Below are 20,759 nucleotides of genomic sequence, written 5' to 3'. Positions count from 1 at the left end.
GTGTATAAACAATGACGCTACAGCATATTCAACATTAAAATTGCAGGGTGTTTCATAAGTCTGCCACCTTACGTTATCTTATATAATAATGACAATAATGCATCAGATTTATACAGCGCTTTTCTGGACACTCAAAGATGCTTTACAGTGGATACATTATCCATGCGCTCACACACTCACTTTGTGGAGGTAGATTGGGGTAAAAACATTTGTACTTGAAAAAACAAAACTCGTACTTGACAAAATAAAACTTTAAACTGAAAATACACGTGTTGAGCTTGAAACTTGGAAATATGTGTTTGAAAACTTTTTTCGAGTTGAAAATAATTTTGCTTCGCTTTGGCAGATTTTGTGAATCAACTATTTTCAGGTTTCACCCCCATTTATTTTTCAAGATTTGAGGTCTTTTTTTTCAGTTGCATGTTTTATATTTTCAGATTAACATCTATTTTTTTCAGGTTCAACTCTTTTTTTCAGATTCTAATCTTTTTATTTTTTCAGGTTCAATTTTTTTTTTCCGAGTTTCAAACTTTTGATCCAAATGTGGGGGGCGTGGTACTAGCTGAGCTGGACGTGGAAACGAGTGACAGCTAAACAAGATGGCTTGTATCATAGGTGATGTTTGTAACAAACCAATCTGCATAAAAATCACAAAAAAATTAAATGGGTTTTAATGAACAAAGCCAAACAAACACAAGTTATAGCTATGGTATTTTTCTACACCGCCTTCTTCGTTGTCTTCTTCATTTTTATTTTTATTTTCTTCTTTGTCTTCATAGGTGGAATATAAGAGTGATGTGTCGTTTATACGTTTATACGTCGTCAATACGTTTTCAATATATGAATAACTTTTTCAAATACCGTATTGACCCGAATATAAGACGGTGTATTTTTGCATTGAAATAAGACTGAAAAAGTGGGGGTTGTCTTACATTCAGGGTCTAGACATTATACCCATTCACAATGCTAGATGGCGCCAGATATCTGTAAAGCGAATGCTGAACTTAACTCCCCAAGCCAAAGCAAACCCCTGTCACAAATAAGAAAAAGAAAAATAGCTGTTAGAAAGGTTCCTATGTTGATGTGAAAATGTTGGGAAGTTACGTCACCGCGCCTTAAGTTTCGGGTGAGTTAGCTCAGCTTATCGCAATTGTTGGAGCTTGTGCGTGGCGGTAAGTTAAAGGTTGGTGGTAGCGATTGAGTATGTTGCTGTGATTGTGTGCGTCTTTGACATAAAGTGAGTATATACATTTCATTGTTACTACTGTCTACTGTTGTGCCATTTGTCTGATTGAGGTTTGTTTCGTGTGTGCGCCGTTTGATTGATAGCTTCGGCGCGCTCCATTAATTTTGCCTAGCATCGTATGAGTAGCCGTTATGCAGCGGCACAGCAACTAACGGTCACCAGCAAATATATTTTGTTGTCTCGATGACTTATGTTTGGTATATTGCCGAGAGTATTTCATTTATGGTTATTTAGTATAGCGGAACCGTTATGCGCAGTTAGTTATGTAATGAGTGCCGTCTACAGTATAAGTGTGCACGCACACACACACACACGCACACTCACACACACAACCCACACACCCGTCACACGCTTCATACAATCATCACACACACAAGAATCACATTCACACATCCAAAGACTCACTTATGTGCACTACACAAACCTGCTCTCACATCCTTACAACCAAACGTGTGCCGATACCCTTTTGCCAGTTTGCCTGTATGCCCCTATGAGCCACAGTGCCCGTTACTTTTTTGCCAATAATTCAGTAAAGCAATCAAAACTGAACCACATCTTCCCTCCTGTGTTCTGACCGACACTCGGGGGCGAAAAGAGCATAACTATCCGAGCAAACCCCAACAACAGTGGGAGCAGTTTTCAATATTTTATTGCAATGTTTTTTCTTATTCAGATTTGTTTGACTGCAATTACAGTTAGACTTCACTTTGATGGTTAATGCAGTTATTGCAATTTTGTTGTTTTATCACAGTAGATTGGTTTATTTACATTTAATTTACATATTTAAATGTTCAGATATTAAGATGTGATAGACAGTTTTTGCATGATTTGAATGAGGCAAAATAACATGGTTTTTCCTCGAATATATTGTTATAATCATTTGTTTCAGATGTACTGTAATTATTTTCTGTATAAAATTACATTTGGTGTTCAGAAAGTCTTTTTTCAAACTTGAGTCTCGAAAAAGAGGGTGTCGTCTTAAAATCAGGGTCTTCTTATATTCGGATCAATACGGTATTTAATGTTTGGCCATTTAAAACATTTTGGGGAACGTATGGTGTCGCGGCTAAAGCGCTGTACAAGTCTTCTGCAATCGTGTGTGATGTGCGGTAATTTGGGGGGGACTAAATGATTATTAGTGTGAAGGCGAAGGCCTTCACACTATTGTTATTCTACTTTATTTTTCTCCTTATTAGTGTGAAGGCGAAGGCCTATTGTTATTCTACTTTATTTTTCTTCTTATTATTATTATTAAACAATTTATTCCTCCCACTTTTTTGACACCTAACTACTCCCACATGCTTTAACCGATTCACCCCATTCCAACTTTCACACGTTCCAAAAATTCACGGCATGACTGCTAGTATTTTATTTGTTCATAACATTTACCGTTTTTGCATAATTAGCAAATTTGTGCCTTAAAATCCCCCATTCATTCTTAATGGCGCATTCAGCACGAGCGACGTTCAAGAGGGAGTTCGAATTTTGACATCTGACAACTTTTTCATGATTTCTTTCCTTAACTCATTTATTTAACTCTTTTATTTTTTATTTATTTATTTTTCATTCATTCATTTAGTTATTCATTTAGTTTTAAGTTAAAAACATAATTTTACCGTTTTAACGGCATTTACCATTTCACGAGTTCGAATCCCGCTTGGCCATAATTGTTTTATTCATTAATTTTTCATTCATTCAATTTTAACACATTTTAATAATTATTTTCATCATTCATTTAGTTATTCATTTAATTTTAAGTTAAAAACATCATTTTACCGTTTTAACGACATGTACCATTTTTATTTCTTGTTTAATAGCATCATTCCACCGGAGCAACACTAAGTCACTGTCTAGCTCAGTAAGAAGACAATGGCTCTTTGAACATGAGCCACTTCCACGAGGGTGTTCGAATCCTGCTTGGCCATAATTTTTTTATTCATTAATTTTTCATTCATTCAATTTTAACACATTTTAATAATTATTTTCATCATCGTCATTAATTTACCATTTTTATTTTATTTAATCATTATTAATTTACCATTTTTATTTCATTTAATCATTATTTCGAGTCCCACAATAGTGTGAAGTGCCTTTGCCTTCACACGCAATTTCTCCAGAAATTGCCAATTCTAGTTCTACTTATTCTGCTCACTTTTTACTCTTTTACTTTTTACTCTTAACTAGTTCCACATACTTCAACCGATTCACTCCGTTCCACTTTTCACGTATTCCAAATGTTCACGAGATGGATGCTTACATTTATTTCATTCAAAAAAAATTCCGTTTTCACAAAATTCACAAATTTCCGGCAATTTTTTCCCAATTGATTCTTAATGGCAGATTCAACATTTCACATTTATGATGTTCCAGTTTGAATTCCACATAATTCAACAATTCAAATTACATTGGGGACATTGGCAAATTCAAAAATTTCACTTTTTCACATTTAAAATGTTAACTAAATTTCACAAAATTTCACAAAATTTCGTTTTTCACTGCTAATTTCTACATAATTGAACTGATTCAACTCGTTCCAACTTTCAACTGTTCATCTTTTGCCTACCTATTCCACACCTTCCCACTTAGCAAAAATTCCACATTTTTCAAAGTTGAAATTTAACCAAATTCTCCCAAATTGTGTTTTTCTACTCTAATTTCTACATTTTTCAACCGATTCAACTCATTCCAACTTTCAATTGTTCATCTCTTTTCTACCCATTTCACAACTTCCAATTTAGCAAAAATTTCGAATTTAAAATTCAACCAAATTCTCCAAAATTTCATCTTTCTACTCTAATTTCTACATTTCTCGACCGATTCAACCCATTCCAACTTTCATCTGTTCATCTTTTGCCTACCTATTCCACAATGTCCCACTTACCAAAATATTCCATACTTTCAAATTTAAAATTCAACCATATTCTCCAAAATTCCGTTTATCACGTCTAATTTCAAAATTTTTCAACCGATTCAACCCATTCTAATTTTCAATTGTAATTCCAAATTTTCAAATTTGAAATTCGACCAAATTCCAAAATTTTGTTTTTCTACTCTAATTTCTGCATTTCTCTACCGATTCAACACATTCCAACTTTCAACTGTTCATCTTTTTCCTACCTATTCCCCAACTTCTCACTTACCATAAATTCCACATTTTCAAATTTGGAATTCCACCAAATTCTCCAAACTTCAATTTTCACCTCTAATTTCTACCTTTCTCAAGTAATTCAACTCGTTTCATCATTCGGCAGCATTCCCCAAGAAATTATTCAAAGTCTTCGCCTTCTCATGCAATTTCTCCTGAAATTGCAAATTGTAGTTATTTCTACATTTCCCCATTCATTCTTAAAGGCAGATTCAACCCATTCCAAAGCATTTACATCCTTCCAGTTTGAAATTCACATCATTCAGCACATTCAAATCACATTGGGGCATTCCCAAAATTTCCAAATTCAAAAATTTCGCATTTTCACGTTTAAAATTTGAACATAATTTCACAAAATTTCATTTTTCACTTCCAATTTCTTCATTTTACAACTGATTCAACTCGTTCCAACTTTCAACTGTTCATCTTTTGCCTACCTATTCCACACCTTCCCACTTACCAAAAATTCAAAATTTTCAATTTTGAAATTCACACCAAATTTTCCAAAATTTAGTTTTTCCCTTCTGATTTTTACATTTTTCAACCGATTCAACCCATTCCAACTTTATTCGCTTTGTTCACCTTATGCCTAGTATATTCACCCCCACTTCCACTTTGCTTACACAATTCAACTCTTGACCCCCACTTCCATTGTGGCAGCCATCTTGGATTGACCCTGAAGTGCCCCCGAATGAACTCAAAATGAATCGCCATTGCCCGAAATCAAACTGGAAGTGACCCCAAATAAACCGGATGTGACCCCAGGTAAACCGGAAATGACCCCTAATAAACCGGAAGTGACCACAGCTAAACCGAAAGTGACTTAAATTAAACCGGAAGTGCCCCAACTAAATCGGAGGTGACCTAAATGAAAGCGGAAGTGCCCCAAATCAAACCAGAAGTGACCCAAATGAACCGGAAGTGACTTTTTTAAATTGGAGGTGACCTCAGCTAAACCGAAGGTACCCTAAATTAAACCAGATGTGTCTCATATAAACTGGAAGTGACCTTTTTTCAACAAGAAGTGCCCTAAATAGAACCAGAAGTGACCTAAATTAAACATTTGCTCTAACTTATACAATTTTGTCCGATTCAACCCGTTTCAATATTTGAACCCTAAAAGTGATCCTCTTGAACCCGTCTATTTCGTTTCGTTCCAAATTTCTATAATTTATGGCGCAATTTTTTTAAAAATTCCCATTCATTCTCTATGGGGATTACATTTGCTCTAACTTCTACCATTTTTGTCCGATTCAACCTGTTACAACATTTGAACCCCAAAAGTGAACCTCCTGAACCCGTATATTTCATTTCGTTCCATATTTCAATAATTTTTGGCGTAATTTTTTTTTCAATCAAATTCCCATTCATTCTCTATGGGGATTGAGCATTTGCTCTAACTTCTACATTTTTCAACCAGTTCAACCCGTTCCAACTTTCAACTGTTCTTCTTTTGCCTACCTATACCACAACTTTCAACTTACCAAAAATTCCAAATTTTCCATTTTGAAATTCATGCCTAATTCCTCACAATTTAATTTTTCACTCATAATTTCTACATTTTTTTAACCGATTCAACCCGTTCCAACTTTTAACTGTTCATCTTTTGCCTACCTATTCAACAAATTCCCACTTACCAAAAATTCCACATTTTCAAATTTTAAATTCACACCAAATTTTCCCAAATTTCCTTTTTCCCTTCTTATTTCTACATTTTTACACCAATTCATCTCGTTCCAACTTTCAACATCATTTTGCAGCATTCCCCAAGTATTTCTTTAACTTCTTCGCCTTCACACGCAATTTCTACAGGAATTGCATTTTCTAGTTTTGATTGATATTGACGTCACAACTGGTAAAAATGATACATGCATGTATAAAGAGATAGAGATTGCTGGAGTTTACTAACCTGTTTCAACTTCCATAATGTCTTCAGAGGTGGAATTAGAAGCTTCAAACGCATCTTTCTTGGAATCCTCTTCCTCTGAATCAGTGCTGTCCTCGCTGTCTGTACTTCCCGCACTCCTAAGTTAACATTGGCAATGTTACAAGACGTGCCAAGGCTTCTATCGAGTGGTGAAGGAAGAGGGCGTTCCCGCTTTGCGTGTACCGAAGCTTGCTTCATTTATGGGAGGAGTCGAAAACAATGACACCTCAAGCCCCGCTGGCTGTTGTACCACGTGAGTGCTTTGGCAAATGCTTTGAGATTTGAAAGTAAAGAAATAATGGCTGCAGATCAGTCTTACAATGTTTTTTTTCCATTATAGTTCATCTTTGTTTAATTTTGAGCTTTAGTTTTCAGAGCAAATTTGTTAAGATTTTTATTAGCTTAAGTATTCATTTTAGTTATTTTTTAGAATTGCGGTCAGCTCTGGAATGTTGGAGTGTGGTAGTGTTCTGGAGTGTTCTAGTAGCCTTTTATAAGAGTTATTGTTTGGCGAGCAGAGCAAGTGAGCGTCATCTCAAGTAACGCAAGTAAAGTAAGTGCACATTGGTCATAGTTGCAGAAATCCCGCAGAATTCCCTAGGCATGGAAATTGAAATTACCTTTAAGCATGAGATTTGGATTGTACAGGATTAAACAAAAGTTTACGGCAACAGATGATTTCTACTTTTTTCTATGAGAAAGGGGGTGAGAAAGAGCTTAAATAAATGTGCAACGTCCGTCCATCCATCCACATTATTTGCAAATCATTGTATTCTGTTTGTATTTATGTTCAACAGAACATCCCAATTTTGTTGGAATTTGGTTTATAAAAGCTCATCTGGTGATATTGAATATCTTCTAATATCCAGCCCTGATAATTTCTTTAAGAACTAAGTTAAAAAGTGACATTTGGTTGATAACTATATGTAACTGTATTTAGAACTAAAACTATTTTTAAGTTGCTGATGTACTTGCTCATGTGTGGATCCATTGTGATCACAAAACAGGATTATATTCGCAGCAGCTGTCAAAATCCATGTGTATTTTTCTGACCTGGGCCTCCTTTGTGCTTCTGGTATAAAGGTAACTTTTTCATCCCAGATATCTTCCTCATCCGAACCAGCATCTTCAAACTGTTGGATTTTCTCTCTACAGCGTGCTTCAAACATAGCTACTTTCACCTGGGAAAATAGGATCAGATCAGGAGAAAAACATTGGACACAAATGAATGAATGACATACAACTCTGAACTCAATTTACAGAGCTACTGAGCATTCACGTATATAGTGTTTTTTGTCTTTACAGTATTTCAAGAACACATTATTTAAAAATCAATGCATTTTGGAAAACAGTATGATTTCATTTAACTTTTTTCCCTGCCAATTTTAATTTTAATACATTTAATATTCTCAACAACAATTAAGTATACCCATCCATCCATCTAGCCATCTATTACTGCATTCAAATTATTATTTATTTCATCTACATATACAATTTTTGTGTTAATTTAGTCATTATTTAATTATCATATAACAGAAAGGAGGGCCGTGGAAGATGTTGTAGGTCATTTTAAAACTCAAAGCAACCTACAAAAGAAATTAATTTTTACAGCAGCTCATTAGCTCATTCATACAGTTGAGTAAAGAAATGCTGTATTACAACAGTAATAGATATTTTAGGATTTGGGCTTTTTTGTGACTTTTGAACTTTAAAAGTTCCACAAGGTTTACCATTTATGACTGACAGCCATTTTATGCAATGTCCCCTCATTTATCGCAGGGTTTACGTGCTAAAAATACCCTCAATAAGTGAAACCAGCGAAGTAGAAGTAACTATAATAATAATAATAAGAAGAATACATTTTATTTGTAAGGCGCCTTTCAAGGCACTCAAGGACGCTGTTCAAAGATGAAACATACACAATCAAATATAAAAACTGTATAAAAGTAAGGAAACATCTGCAGCAGAATGCTTGCTTAAAAAGGTGGGTTTTTAGGTGGGATGCAAACTGTAAAATGGAGTCGATGTTTCGAATGTCAGGGGGGAAAGAGTTCCAGATTGTTGATTATTTTTCCCTGCTCCGTAAATCCGTTTTTTGGTTTAAAATACGTTCTTTCATTTACAGTATGTGTTTTGTAAATTATAAATGTTTTTTTGATTGTCATAAATGTTGCTTTTAATTTTTTTTTAATTTTCATATACTGTAATTTTCGGACTAGAAGTTGCGTTTTTTGTCATAGTTTGGGTGGGGGGGGCGACTTATACTCAGGAGCGACTTATATGTAATTCTAATCACAAATTTTCAAAATTCAAAAATCCGCGATGTAGTGAAACCGCGATAAACGAACCACGATGTAGCAAGGGATTACTGTCATTTGAACTGTAAGTGATGTCACCCGTGCCGTGCGGCGGTTGTTTACATAAAGGGCAAAGGATTCGATCACGGGATGACACAGAAGGTTTGAAAAACTATTATGGCTTTTACCCACGCCCGATACTTCTCGACGGGAGCTCGCTTTCACCTCCGTGGATGGAAGTCGGGGGCCGGCGCTCGGCCTGGTGGCTGTCCGGGGACGGTGGATGGGGCTTGGACATGGCTTTTACGCACGCACGCACGCTCTTATTCTATGGAGCTCTCTTCCACCTCCGTGGCTGGAAGTTCAGTAGTTGTTGGCTCGCTGAACTCGAAGAGCTGTTTACCAAACCCACGTCTTTCCTGGTACTTTGTTAACGCTACAACATAGTTATATACTAGATCTCTGCAGCGCACGTGCGCCGTTGTTGACATAAAGAACGAGGAATTTGATCGATGGATTTCATGATTTGGAGTGACACAGATGGTTTTATAATATTGTTGTAATATGATAGTTATTTGAAATATACTTTAAATATCGTTATATGGGTCCGTGGAATAATTAGAAATGCAACTTACAACAGGTCAGCATATGCGGCGCACACGCGGCATTGTTTACATAAAGCACGATCGATGGATTTAATGAATTGGAGTGACACAGATGGTTTGATAAACGTGTTATTTATGTAATAATTACTTGAATAACTCTGAATGTTACGTCAGGCACTTTCTTAGCTCCTCGTTTGTGTACATGTCACATTAGCATGCCGTATTGTTTAGCCTGTGGTTGCTGGTTCATGTCTGTTTTTGGTGTTGGATTTTGACAAATAAATTTGCCCCAAAAGTGCGACTTATACTCCGGTGCGACTTATATATGGGTGTTTTTTTCACTTTATTGTGCATTTTATGGCTGGTGCGACTTATACTCCGGAGCGACTTATAGTCCAAAAATTACGGTAGTTATTTTACTTACACTGTATGTCTTCATTTACTATACAAAGTAAGTATTTTTAAGTGTAAGGCATGTTTTTGTTATGTTTATAATACTTTTTTTTTTTTGAAACTATGTTTTTTTTTCCACTTCCACAAGGCTCGTGAATGTGCTGGAGCCTATCCCAGCAGTCTTTGGGCGGTAGGCAGGGTAGTCCCCAAACTGGTTGCCAGCCAATACGCAAGGTACATATACTTGATGAACAACCATTCGCACTCACATTCACGGGCAATTTGGAATGGTCAATCAGTCTACCATGCATGTCTTTGGAATGTAGGAGGAAACCGGAGAACCCTTAGAATATCCCATTCAGACATGGGAAGAACATGCTAACTCTACACAGGAGAGCCGAAGCCAGAATCAAAACCTGCAGTTCTGAACTGTGAGTACATGGTAACTAGTCCTCTACATTCTCGCCCATATTTTGTTCATTTATCTTGTATTTTTGTTGATTTTTTTTTTATAAATGTTTTAAGGCTCTTAAAACCCTGACAACAGTTATTTTCTGAGACAGGAAATCAGGAAACACATTGCAGGAATGAATGAGTGTGTGAACCCCTCCCAACAAAAGGTGAATCGCGAGTGGGAAGGCTGTAAATTTATATTTAAGGCCACACAGATCTCTGGATAATTGACTCAAAAGTAATTAATTAATAAGTGCGTACAACTCTAAATTCCAAAAGACTGATAGTGTAAAAGGCCATAAAAGAATAAAAACCCATTGCTAAAAAATTCCAAACATAGTAGGGATCAAATGAACCACAATAGAGCATGCATTCACTATGCAAGCTTGAAATTGTAAAGAAATAGACTGCCGTTTTCAAAGTGCTTTTGTTTTTTCTTTTATTCATTCTGTGCAAAAGAATGAAAAATGTGATACATTTTCCAATGTTCTTGATTTAGAATACATGGCTATGGCATGGTTTCTGATACATTTAAGACCATTGAAGAAAAGAAGAAAAAAAACTTTTGATGCAGTGCTATTTTTATCCTGTACACGCCATCTGAAAAATACTGGAGCAAAGCTGACTCCTTTATTTTTTATGTGGACTGAAAACAGTTTGTGTGATGATTGAGAGAAGAGATCAACATTTTGTTTTCATGTATTTAAACATGGGTCGGATATACAATTTGAATCAGAAACTTTTATGTGAACACACCCAATTATGGAAAACTATTGAATAATGTAAGTGTAGACCAAATCATCACCAGTTTAGGACAGACATTTTCAGAGAACTGTAAAGACCCGAAAACTACTTTTTGTGACATCAGAAATCAGCATAATTTATACATGAATTATACATATATGAGGGATGTCCACAAAATGTAAAAAAGGAAAACAAATGTATATATAGGCCACACCTCTGTATAAGCCACAGAGGTGGCTTATACAAGTAGCTTTGTAAAATGGGATATTTAAACAGAAAAATGTTACACGGAAAGAATTTGTTGTTGCTTTTAATTGCCAAAATGTACGAAGAGTCTGTAGCCACACTCAAAAACATGAAGTAGCATCTCCATAATAATTTGAGATTAGGATATTTTGTGTTCAGAAATTTTAGTGTGTGTAAGGCAAAGTTCTTTTACTTTACTAACAGTTTGTGTATCTGTGGTGCCCAGAGGGAAAAATATATATGATTTATCAAGAAAAACTGTATCCAACTGCATTTTTGATTCCACTAGTATATATATAAAGTTATATAAAGTTATTAGTTATATAAAGTAATCTTATGATAGCTCGCGAAACCAATTTGTCAAGATGTCTTGTAAGGAGATTATTTTGACAAATACAAGACAAGACGCAAAAATGGGAACACCAGATATTTATAAAACTTTACAAGATTCCTTCCTTTACCTATTGAGACCTCAATGTGTGAACTTCAGAGGTACGCTTTAATCTTATTTGTGCTAAAAATTTGATGTTCAGTTAAAAGATCTGGACAAATAGTACCTGGAATTAAAGTTTGAAATGCTCTATTTGATGTCAAACCCAGATGTTTCCAGTGAACAGCAAGTATAATCAAATAACATTCTCTAAATTGTTTAGGGCAGTCGTATTCCTTGTTAACGTTGATAGCAGACTATTGGTCATCACTGCAAGTACTATGACTTAATTGATGGTTAAAAAAAAGAGAGTGAGTCGTCACCATATCGTGGTGGAGGGGTTTGCGTGCCCCTATGATCCTAGGAGCCATGTTGTCTGGGGCTTCATAACCCTGGTAGGGTCACCCATGGCAAAAGGGTCCAAGGTGAGGGGCCAGACAAAGCACGGCTCAGAAGACCCCTCATGATGAAAAAGAAAAATGGACCTAGTTTTCCCTCGCCCGGACGCAGGTGACCGGGGCCTCCCTCTAGAGCCAGGTCTGGAGGTGGGGCTCGAAGGCGAGCGCCTGGTGGCCGGGCCTTCGCCCATGGAAAACGTGGGTCCCTCTTCCCATAGGCTCACCACCTGTAGGCAGGGCCAAAGGGGTCGGGTGCAAAGTGAGCTGGGCGGCGGCCAAAGGCGGGGAGAACCTTGGCGGTCCGATCCCTGGCTGCAGAGGCTGGCTCTAGGGACATGGAATGTCACCTCTCTAGCTGGAAAGGAGCCCGAGCTGGTGTGTGAGGCGGAAAAGGTCCGACTAGACATAGTCGGACTTGCCTCCCCACATAGTTTGGGGTCTGGTACAAGCCCTCTCGAGCTAGACTCTCTTCCACTCTGGAGTTGCCCACGGTGAAAGGCGTCGAGCAGGTGTGGACATACTTATTGCCCCCCGGCTGGGCGCCTGCACATTGGGGTTCACCCCGGTGAACGAGAGGGTAGCCTCCCTCCGCCTTTGGGTGGGGGGACGGGTCCTGACTGTTGTTTATGTCTATGCACCAAATGGCAGCTCAGAGGACCCACCCTTCTTGGACTCCCTGGAGGAGGTGCTGGAGAGCGCTCCTTCTGTGGACTCCATCGTTCTACTGGGTGACTTCAATGCTCACGTGGGCAATGACAGTGAGACCTGCAAAGGCGTGATTGGGAGGAATGCCCTCCCCCCCCGATCTGAACCCGAGCGGTGTACTATTGTTGGACTTCTGTGCTCGACACGGATTTTCTATAATGAACACCGTGTTCAAGCATAAGGGTGTCCATGTGTGCACTTGGCATCGGGACACCCTAGGCCGCGGTTCGATGATCGACTTTGTAGTCATGTCGTCGGATTTGCGGCCGCATGTTTTGGACACTCGGGTGAAGAGAGGGGCAGAGCTGTCAACTGATCACCACCTGGTGGTGTGTTGGCTCCGATGGTGGGGGAAGATGCCGGTCCGACCTGGCAGACCCAAATGCTCTGTGAGGGTCTGCTGGGAACGTCTGGCAGAATTCCCTCTCAGGAAGAGCTTCAACTCACACCTCCGGCAGAGCTTTTCCCATGTCCCGGGGGAGGCGGGGGACATTGAGTCCGAGTGGACCATGTTCCGCGCCTCTATTGTTGAGGCAGCCGACCGGAGCTGTGGCTGTAAGGTCGTTGGGGCCTGTCGTGGCAGCAATCCCCGAACCCGCTGGTGGACACCGGCGGTAAGGGATGCCGTCAAGCTGAAGGAGTCCTATCGGGCTGTTTTGGCCTGCGGGATTCCGGAGGCAGCTGAATGGTACCGAATGGGATGGCCAAGCGGAACGCGGCTTTGGTGGTTGCGGAGGCAAAAACCCGGGCATGGGAGGAGTTTGTTGAGGCCATGGAGAATGACTTCCGGACAGCTTTGAGGAGATTCTGGTCCACCATCCGGCGTCTCAGGACGCACGGTCACCACTGTTTACAGTGGAGATGGTGTGCTGCTGACCTCGATTCTGGACATCGTGAGTCGGTGGAGAGAATACTTCAAAGACCTCCTCAATTACACTGACACGCCTTCCATTGTGGAACCAGGGCCTGGGGACTCTGAGGCGGACTCTCCAATTTCTGGGGTCGAAGTCACTGAGGTAGTTAAAAAACTCCTCTGTGGCGGGCCCCCGGGAGTGGATGAGATCCGCCCGGAGTTCTTAAAGGCTCTGGATGTTGTGGGGCTGTCATGGCTGACACGCCTCTACAACATTGCGTGGACATCGGGGACGGTGCCTCTGGATTGGCAGACTGGGGTGGTGGTTCCCCTCTTTAAGAAGGGGAACCGGAGGGTGTGTTCCAATTACAGGGGAATCACACTCCTCAGCCTCCCTGGTAAGGTCTATTCAGGGTTGGAGAGGAGGGTCTGTCGGGAGGTCGAACCTCTGATTCAGGATGAGCAGTGTGGCTTTCGTCCTGGCCGTGGAACAGTGGACCAGCTCTACACCCTCGGCAGTATCCTCGAGGGTTCATGGGAGTTCGCCCAACCAGTCCACATGTGTTTTGTGGACTTGGAGAAGGTGTCCCTCGGGAGATTCTGTGGAGGGTGCTTCGGGAGTACGGGGTGCCGAGCCAACTGATAAGGGCGGTTCGGTCCCTGTATCACCGATGCCAGAGTTTGGTCCGCATTTCCGGCAGTAAATCCGGGATTCGTTCCCAATGAGGGTTGGACTTCGCCAGGGCTGCCCTTTGTCACCGATTCTGTTCATAATTTTTATGGACAGAATTTCTAGGCGCAGCCAAGGCGTTGAGGGGGTCTGGTTTGGGGACCTCAGTATCGCGTCTCTGCTTTTTGCGGCTGACGGGGTGCTGTTGGCTTCTTCAGGCCGTGATCTCCAGCTCTCACTGGAGCGGTTCGCAGCCGAGTGTGAAGCGGTCGGGATGAGGGTCAGCACCTCCAAATTTGAGTCCATGGTCCTCGGTCGGAAAAGAGTGGGTCGCTTGTTCACGAGCGAGGGCAGGATGGAGCGCGAGATCGACAGGCGGATCGGTGCAGCGTCGGCAGTAATGCAGACTCTGTCCCGGTCCGTCGTGGTGAAGAGAGAGCTGAGCCAAAAGGCAAAGCTCTCAATTTACCGGTCGATCTATACTCCTACCCTCACCTATGGTCACGAGCTATGGGTCGTGACTGAAAGAACGAGACCCAGGATACAAGCAGCCGAAATGAGTTCCCTCCGCAGGGTGTCCGGGCTCTCCCTTAGAGATAGGGTGAGGAGCTCGGTCATCCGGGAGAGACTCGTAGCCACTGCTCCTCCACGTGGAGAGGAGCCAGATGAGGTGGCTCGGGCATCTCATCAGGATGCCTCCTGGACGCCTCCCTGGGGAGGTGTTCCGGGCATGTCCCACCGGTAGGAGACCCTGGGGACAACCCAGGATGCGCTGGAGAGACTATCTCTCTCGGCTGGACTGGGAACGCCTTGGGATCCCCCGGGATGAGCTGGATGTAGTGGCTGGGGAGAGGGAAGTCTGGGAGTCCCTCCTAAAGCTGCTGCCCCCGCAACCCGACCCCGGATAAGCGGAAGAAGATGGATGGATGGATAAAAAAAGAGCACAGTTGAATACCTACTTTTCTTTTTTTGCATACCGTCAATATTATTTGTCAGGACATAACAATACAGTTAGTTTAATGCCGCAGGTATCAAATCAATGTTTACAATTGCCATTTTTAGATGTTCTATTACTTTAAAACAGGTAGATTTCATTTCGATAAATAAACTAGCACGTGACCCTCGTGAGGATACGTGGTACGAAAGACTGATCAAAAAAGACTTCATACGCAGGGTGAAAGTGACTTCAAATTCATGCTCTATTGACTTCACATCTTGATTTTTTGATGCAGTATAATTAATTGAATACACCTAGAAATACAATTTGTCATCTACATTAATATTGAAAGATAATAATGTAGGTACTTACACTTTCATTTGTATTGAGTGAAAAACTGATGTCTGATATTCTGTCAAAGGGAATACTGCAATGTTAAAGAAAAATATGGGTTAGTTAAGAGCTCAGTATGTATTACTATGGCCAATTCTTCAAAAGGAAGTACAGTATACATCATTGGTAGGCCACTCCGGTCCTCGAGAGCCAGTGTACGGCATGTATTCTATGTCTCCCAGGTGTAATACACCTGATTCAAATTGTCAAATAATTTGCAAGGTCTGCAAAAGCTGGATAAAAATCCTGATCATTTGAATTAGGTGTGTCGCAACAGGGAGGCATAGAAAACATGCAGGACACCGACCTCGAGGTCCAGAGTTGCCTACCCATGATATACAGTAACATGCGAAAGATTATGACTTTCTCAGCAGCCATTATCACATTATAAAAGTAAACAATTGGAGCGGTAGAAGTTGGCATGATTATGCAAAAAGAAAAAAAAGTTATGATTACGACAACATTTAAGTGGGGTGGCACAACGAATGGAACCAGGAACGTACACCATTACATTTAAATGCAAATTCTGAAGATATGTTAACCTGCCTCGTGTGAATGAAAATGCTTTTTATAATTAATTCCGCAAGGAATCATTATATACGGGATGTAAAAAACACAGACATGACTACACATTCAATTGTTGGAATTAAATAAGGTACAACAAATGATTGGTGAGGTTTTTCCATGAAAGGTCCCATGCCATTCTATTTTGTTTTTATTTAGTACATGTGATGTCCTTTGTCCTTTTATCAGGTTTTGTAGCTGTAAATGAGCAGGATGACCTATAGAAAGCTACAATTGACCCCCCGCTATTTACAAGAATTAAGGACCAGCACCTGAATAGTAAAAATATGTGTACAGTAATCCCTTGCTACATCGCGGTTCGTTTATCGCGGCTTCAGTACATTGCAGATACTTTTCCAAATTAAAAAAGAAATTCAAAATTCAAAATGAACCTTCTAAATTGAGGAATTATGGCACAAACGTTGCCCACACGCCACCAGAAGGCAAGGAATGTCCACACAATTGCAGTATGTACACTTGTACCTTTTTATAAAAAAAGTTGTAATCATAATAAGAGTTCTAAAAATATATTTACAGTATTGTACATTGTTATAATTTTTTTATAATGAAAGAGTTCTAAAAAACATATTTACAGTATATACACTTGTATCTTCTTATAAAAAAGTTATAATAGTAAGAGTTCTAAAAAAAAGATTTACAGTATGTATACTTTAGTTACATATACATTTGTCACACACGCACATGCACACACGCGCGCGCGCGCGCACACACTCACACACACACACACACACACAGACGCACGCACGCACGCACACACACACGCACATGCACACGTATAATTTATATTATTTATACATTATTTTCTGTCATTTATACTATGTATTAATATAGTATATACATGTTTGAAGCTGTTATTTAATGTTCTAATAATGATAACATAATGCACTTATACAGTATGGTTTAATATACACTTATTGATACACAAAAACATGTATGTATGTTAAAAAGTATAGGGTGACACTACTTCGCAGGTTTTCATATATCACGGGTGGTCTTGGAACCAATTATCCACGATAAACGAGGGATTACTGTATAGTAATTGACAGCCAATGAAATGCATAGGGAGAGGAGGAAAAAAATACAACCAAATCCCCAATCCAATTCTTCAAAAAAAACACTGATAATTAAAATACATTTTCCGATTAAAAAAAATACAGGGGGAAATGAGAAAAAAAAAAAACACCAAGAAGTTTTAAATTTAATGAAAAAAAAATCTGTAAATATGCACATCCACGAGTGCCAAACCGTGGGCATGCATGGGTCCAAATGAATTTTCGTTGGTCACACATTTGAATGAGCTAATTATTAATAACCTTTTTTCCTCAACATTTTAAAATATGCAAAATGTAAATAAACTTTGCAGCAATTGGGTTGTTCTCCTGAATGACAATTTTGACATGGAAAACATCTTTCCTCTAATTGCAACTTGACAAAATGTGGGCATCTTGTGGCCACCATGTCTCTTTCATTGTGTTGGCTCTCTTGAAATTCAGCAGCCTGTCACCATAATTACAGCTGGCCAAGGCCTGATGACGGCCTACACCTTGCAGCTGACCAGCGAGCACCTTATTGCTGGTCAGCTCCAAGCCAGGATTCCTGGCTGGTTCTCAGTTGTACTCATTTGTGACATCCACGTTCATGGAAATGCTGACAAATGCTACAAAAGTTGTGACAGCTTATGTTGTGCCCAAATGTGCCCAAAAACAGTACAATTCTCCTTTCAAAAGCAGAACAGCTTGTTTTCCGGGCTTTTCACTATTTAAGAGCTATTGCGCGCAAATCACAAACCACACAAAATTTTATTCCACGCGGGTTGTGATTTGCCTATTTAAACCAAACATTAAACCTTGTCAGAGACGAATTTCAACGAATATTATATATGAAATAGTGAATAAAATGTATTTTGATGGAATCGGACCTTTAACACGAACGAGGAACATTTTAGATTTACTGGACAAACAAGAGTGTTATGGCGAGTATGAAGATGTAACAAAAATGAACACAAATTTGAATTATATACCATGTAGCACTAAAACCCAGATTTATGTAGATGTTAGATCTTTGCAGACTTTAAAAAAAAATCTCATTTCTGAAGAGTACTGGGACAGCACACCAGTGACTTCACAGTGGTTCTGTACTGTTGGATATGCTCAATACAGCAGATATTCTGGTATCTGTTTTGAATTATCACAGACTGACAGGCATAATAAAAGGCATAATAAAATGCAATAGTTTGTCAGCACACAGCGTTATATTTCCAGATTTCCATGTTTGCCAGTTGCCAGCTTTGCAATGTCTTTAGTGTCTTGTCCCATTAGTTGTATTCTTTCATTCATTTATTTATTTAACATGATCAGCATTTGTACTCACTCCAAAACATCATCTGGATCAGCAAACTCTTCATCATTGAAGCCAAACTGCTCAATAAAATTGGACGTCATTTGTTGCATCTGATAATCAGAAAACGCCTAGCAAAGGCCAAAACCAATATTGATTAATGATGCACTCTCTTGAGCAGGGGTTGACAACATGGTTCCTGCCAGCTTGTTCTAAAAGTAGCGCACTAGTGACTTCAACATGATTTCCTCGGAATGTTGTGGAAGTGATCCCTTCAAAGATAAAAAAAAAAAAATTGCATTTTTCTGTTTCCTACCTTAATCAAATCACAGCTGATATTAACATGATCTGCGTCTTTACATAAATTGTATTATCTAATTAATTAATATGATTATTTTATTACAATTATTAGGAACATAATTTCATGTGATTAATGTGAATGAAGTAAACGTTTGTCAGAAATGTGTATTTAACATGTTACGGATTAATTTAATGGATCGCATCAATCAGTACCCAAAATGTAGCTCTCAGTTTCAAAAGATTTGGGAACCCCTGCTCTCGAGCCTACACAAAGCTAGCCAGGATTTACAGAACTGGTTGACTGCAGAAAAGTCATACTATGAAACACAATAAGATACATAAGTCATATACGTGCATGATGGAGGTAAGTCTCAAAATTATCTGACATTCATATATTCAGTAGCTGGATAATTAGGAAAACTAAAAGGCCCCATAGTCCAAATGTGTGTACGTTGAAAAGACTTCTGTATTGACAGATGTTTGGTGTGTAACTAATGATACTACATACTTAGAAAAGCTGCGGCCAGACGTTTACATAAACTCATAAATCCAATTAATATCATTCATGGACCCTCTAACATGACGGTCTTTTGGGATGGCTTCTTTACAGTGAAAGTTGGGTTGCTGTTTCCTGCTTTTAATATTAGATTAGAATCATATTTCATTTTGGTGGTTGTGGGTCGAGAGAGACATCACAACAGCTGTTTTATAAAGTCAACTCCTGCTCTAGTATACATTTGCATTACACAACACACAGTGACAAATTGTAAGCACGCAAGGAGAAATGTCTGAGTGAAAATGGCAGCAAACGATGTTGCATATGTTGAACTTTTACAGGGGACTTTTACAGAACTGTAGTAAGGAAGCAGACGAGCATCTCTCCAACAACCTGCATTTTATACTTGGTCCACAGCGGCTTTTTACTTGTGAGCTGAATAAATGCAAATAAATAAATAAATCTAACCTTTTATCCACAACATAACATACTACAGTTAGTTTCCTGAAACCTCAAGGAAACGGTTTTTTCTAAATATTGGTAGGTATTAAAGAAAAACATTTATTAAAAAATCTAGAAAAATATCTCACATACATTTATTAAAACTCTCCGACTATATTGATTAATGACCAAAACAAAGCGAATGCTGTCACTTCTTTGATGTCAATTTTATGGCGTTAGGTGGATGGAGGAGTGTCTTTTGTGCTGGAGAGCAGGGAGAACTTCAGAGACAAAGCTCTGTTGATACATGGTGCTTAATGTCAATTTATAGCATTGTTGCGAGCATCTTTAAAGTATTAAACTAAATATAAGACATTAAATAGCAGCAAGTTACTTTTATCATAGTCTATCAGGCATCAAATTTGGCTGGAGCTTGTAGACATTACCCGACACTTGGGCCTTCGAATTAAAAGGCAGAATCCTTGCCTTATGATGTCCGGCCTAGCAGTCCTTTGCTGCTTTTCCGACACTAATGTAATGTTAAGTGTATGTTAACGTCTGACGACAACTGTAAAAATCAGACCACGAAAAAAGATGCTACTTTTGTATTTTGTAGTTTGTTTTTGTGTGACTATGGGCCTTGTACTTGCGTGCATGGAAGTTAATTGATTTGTCAGTCTTAAAATTTGAATCTTACTTGTTGTAGAGATGAGTCATGGTAAAAGCTGCTATCTTTAAAGTCAATCTCGTCATCAGTTGAGGATTGGATCTGGTGTGTGGTCACCTGACAAGAATAAGTAATGATGTGGATGAACAAGCTGTGTCCTATGTGAAATGGGGCATTACCATTAGGTCCAAATAAACCAAAGAAAACGGAAAGGCACACCGAGGGCACAAATAAATTGATTGTTTAGAAAGGCATTTTCTGAATCCTTTAAAAGCTATAAAGATGAAAAACACTTATAAAACTGATCAGAGAAAAATGTGAAGATAGACTGATGAAGTTTTGAAACCACACAACGCATGCAGAAACGTTAACGGCGTTTGATAATATGTACTCGGGCTGTTTGATCTTTATGACTGCTTCATTACAGTGTTACGGACAGTTAGGATTGTTTTTGATTCAGGAAGCACCTCATCCACACAGTCACTCACAAG

The 20,759-nt window shown here is 39.1% G+C and overlaps 1 protein-coding gene and 1 long non-coding RNA gene across 11 annotated transcripts in view; one reads left to right on the top strand and one right to left on the bottom strand.

Annotated features, from left to right (window-relative positions):
• The window catches only part of LOC147056141 (uncharacterized), a 118,532-nt gene that overhangs the window by 34,829 nt on the left and 62,944 nt on the right, over nucleotides 1-20,759 (top strand). The window contains exons 2-3 of the long non-coding RNA XR_015066450.1: nucleotides 9,762-9,847; nucleotides 9,940-10,044. This is a non-coding gene — a long non-coding RNA (uncharacterized LOC147056141). The remainder of the gene's footprint in view (nucleotides 1-9,761; nucleotides 9,848-9,939; nucleotides 10,045-20,759) is intronic.
• Nucleotides 1-20,759, bottom strand: part of ppp6r3 (protein phosphatase 6, regulatory subunit 3) — an 87,420-nt gene that overhangs the window by 25,748 nt on the left and 40,913 nt on the right. For 7 of the 10 annotated variants that reach the window (XR_015066448.1, XR_015066449.1, XM_085914633.1 and 4 more), the window contains 5 exons: nucleotides 20,299-20,385; nucleotides 18,398-18,495; nucleotides 15,422-15,476; nucleotides 7,372-7,499; nucleotides 6,301-6,416 (listed from right to left, as the gene is read on the bottom strand). Coding sequence is in view for 8 of the 10 variants with exons in the window: in XM_085914633.1 (XP_085770759.1) it covers nucleotides 6,301-6,416; nucleotides 7,372-7,499; nucleotides 15,422-15,476; nucleotides 18,398-18,495; nucleotides 20,299-20,385 (484 nt within the window). In the remaining 2 variants the exon portion in view is untranslated. Of the gene's footprint in view, nucleotides 1-6,300; nucleotides 6,591-7,371; nucleotides 7,500-15,421; nucleotides 15,477-18,397; nucleotides 18,496-20,298; nucleotides 20,386-20,759 lie in introns of those variants that run through there. The other 3 variants (XM_085914634.1, XM_085914631.1, XM_085914632.1) reach the window with 3 other exon arrangements.

Source organism: Syngnathus leptorhynchus, chromosome 6 (genome assembly GCF_054491065.1).
Source record: "Syngnathus leptorhynchus isolate UIUO chromosome 6, UIUO_Slep, whole genome shotgun sequence".
In the NCBI taxonomy this organism is placed as follows: domain Eukaryota; kingdom Metazoa; phylum Chordata; class Actinopteri; order Syngnathiformes; family Syngnathidae; genus Syngnathus; species Syngnathus leptorhynchus.
Note: the sequence above shows the minus strand (reverse complement) of the source record. Positions and strands in the feature narration are given on the sequence as shown.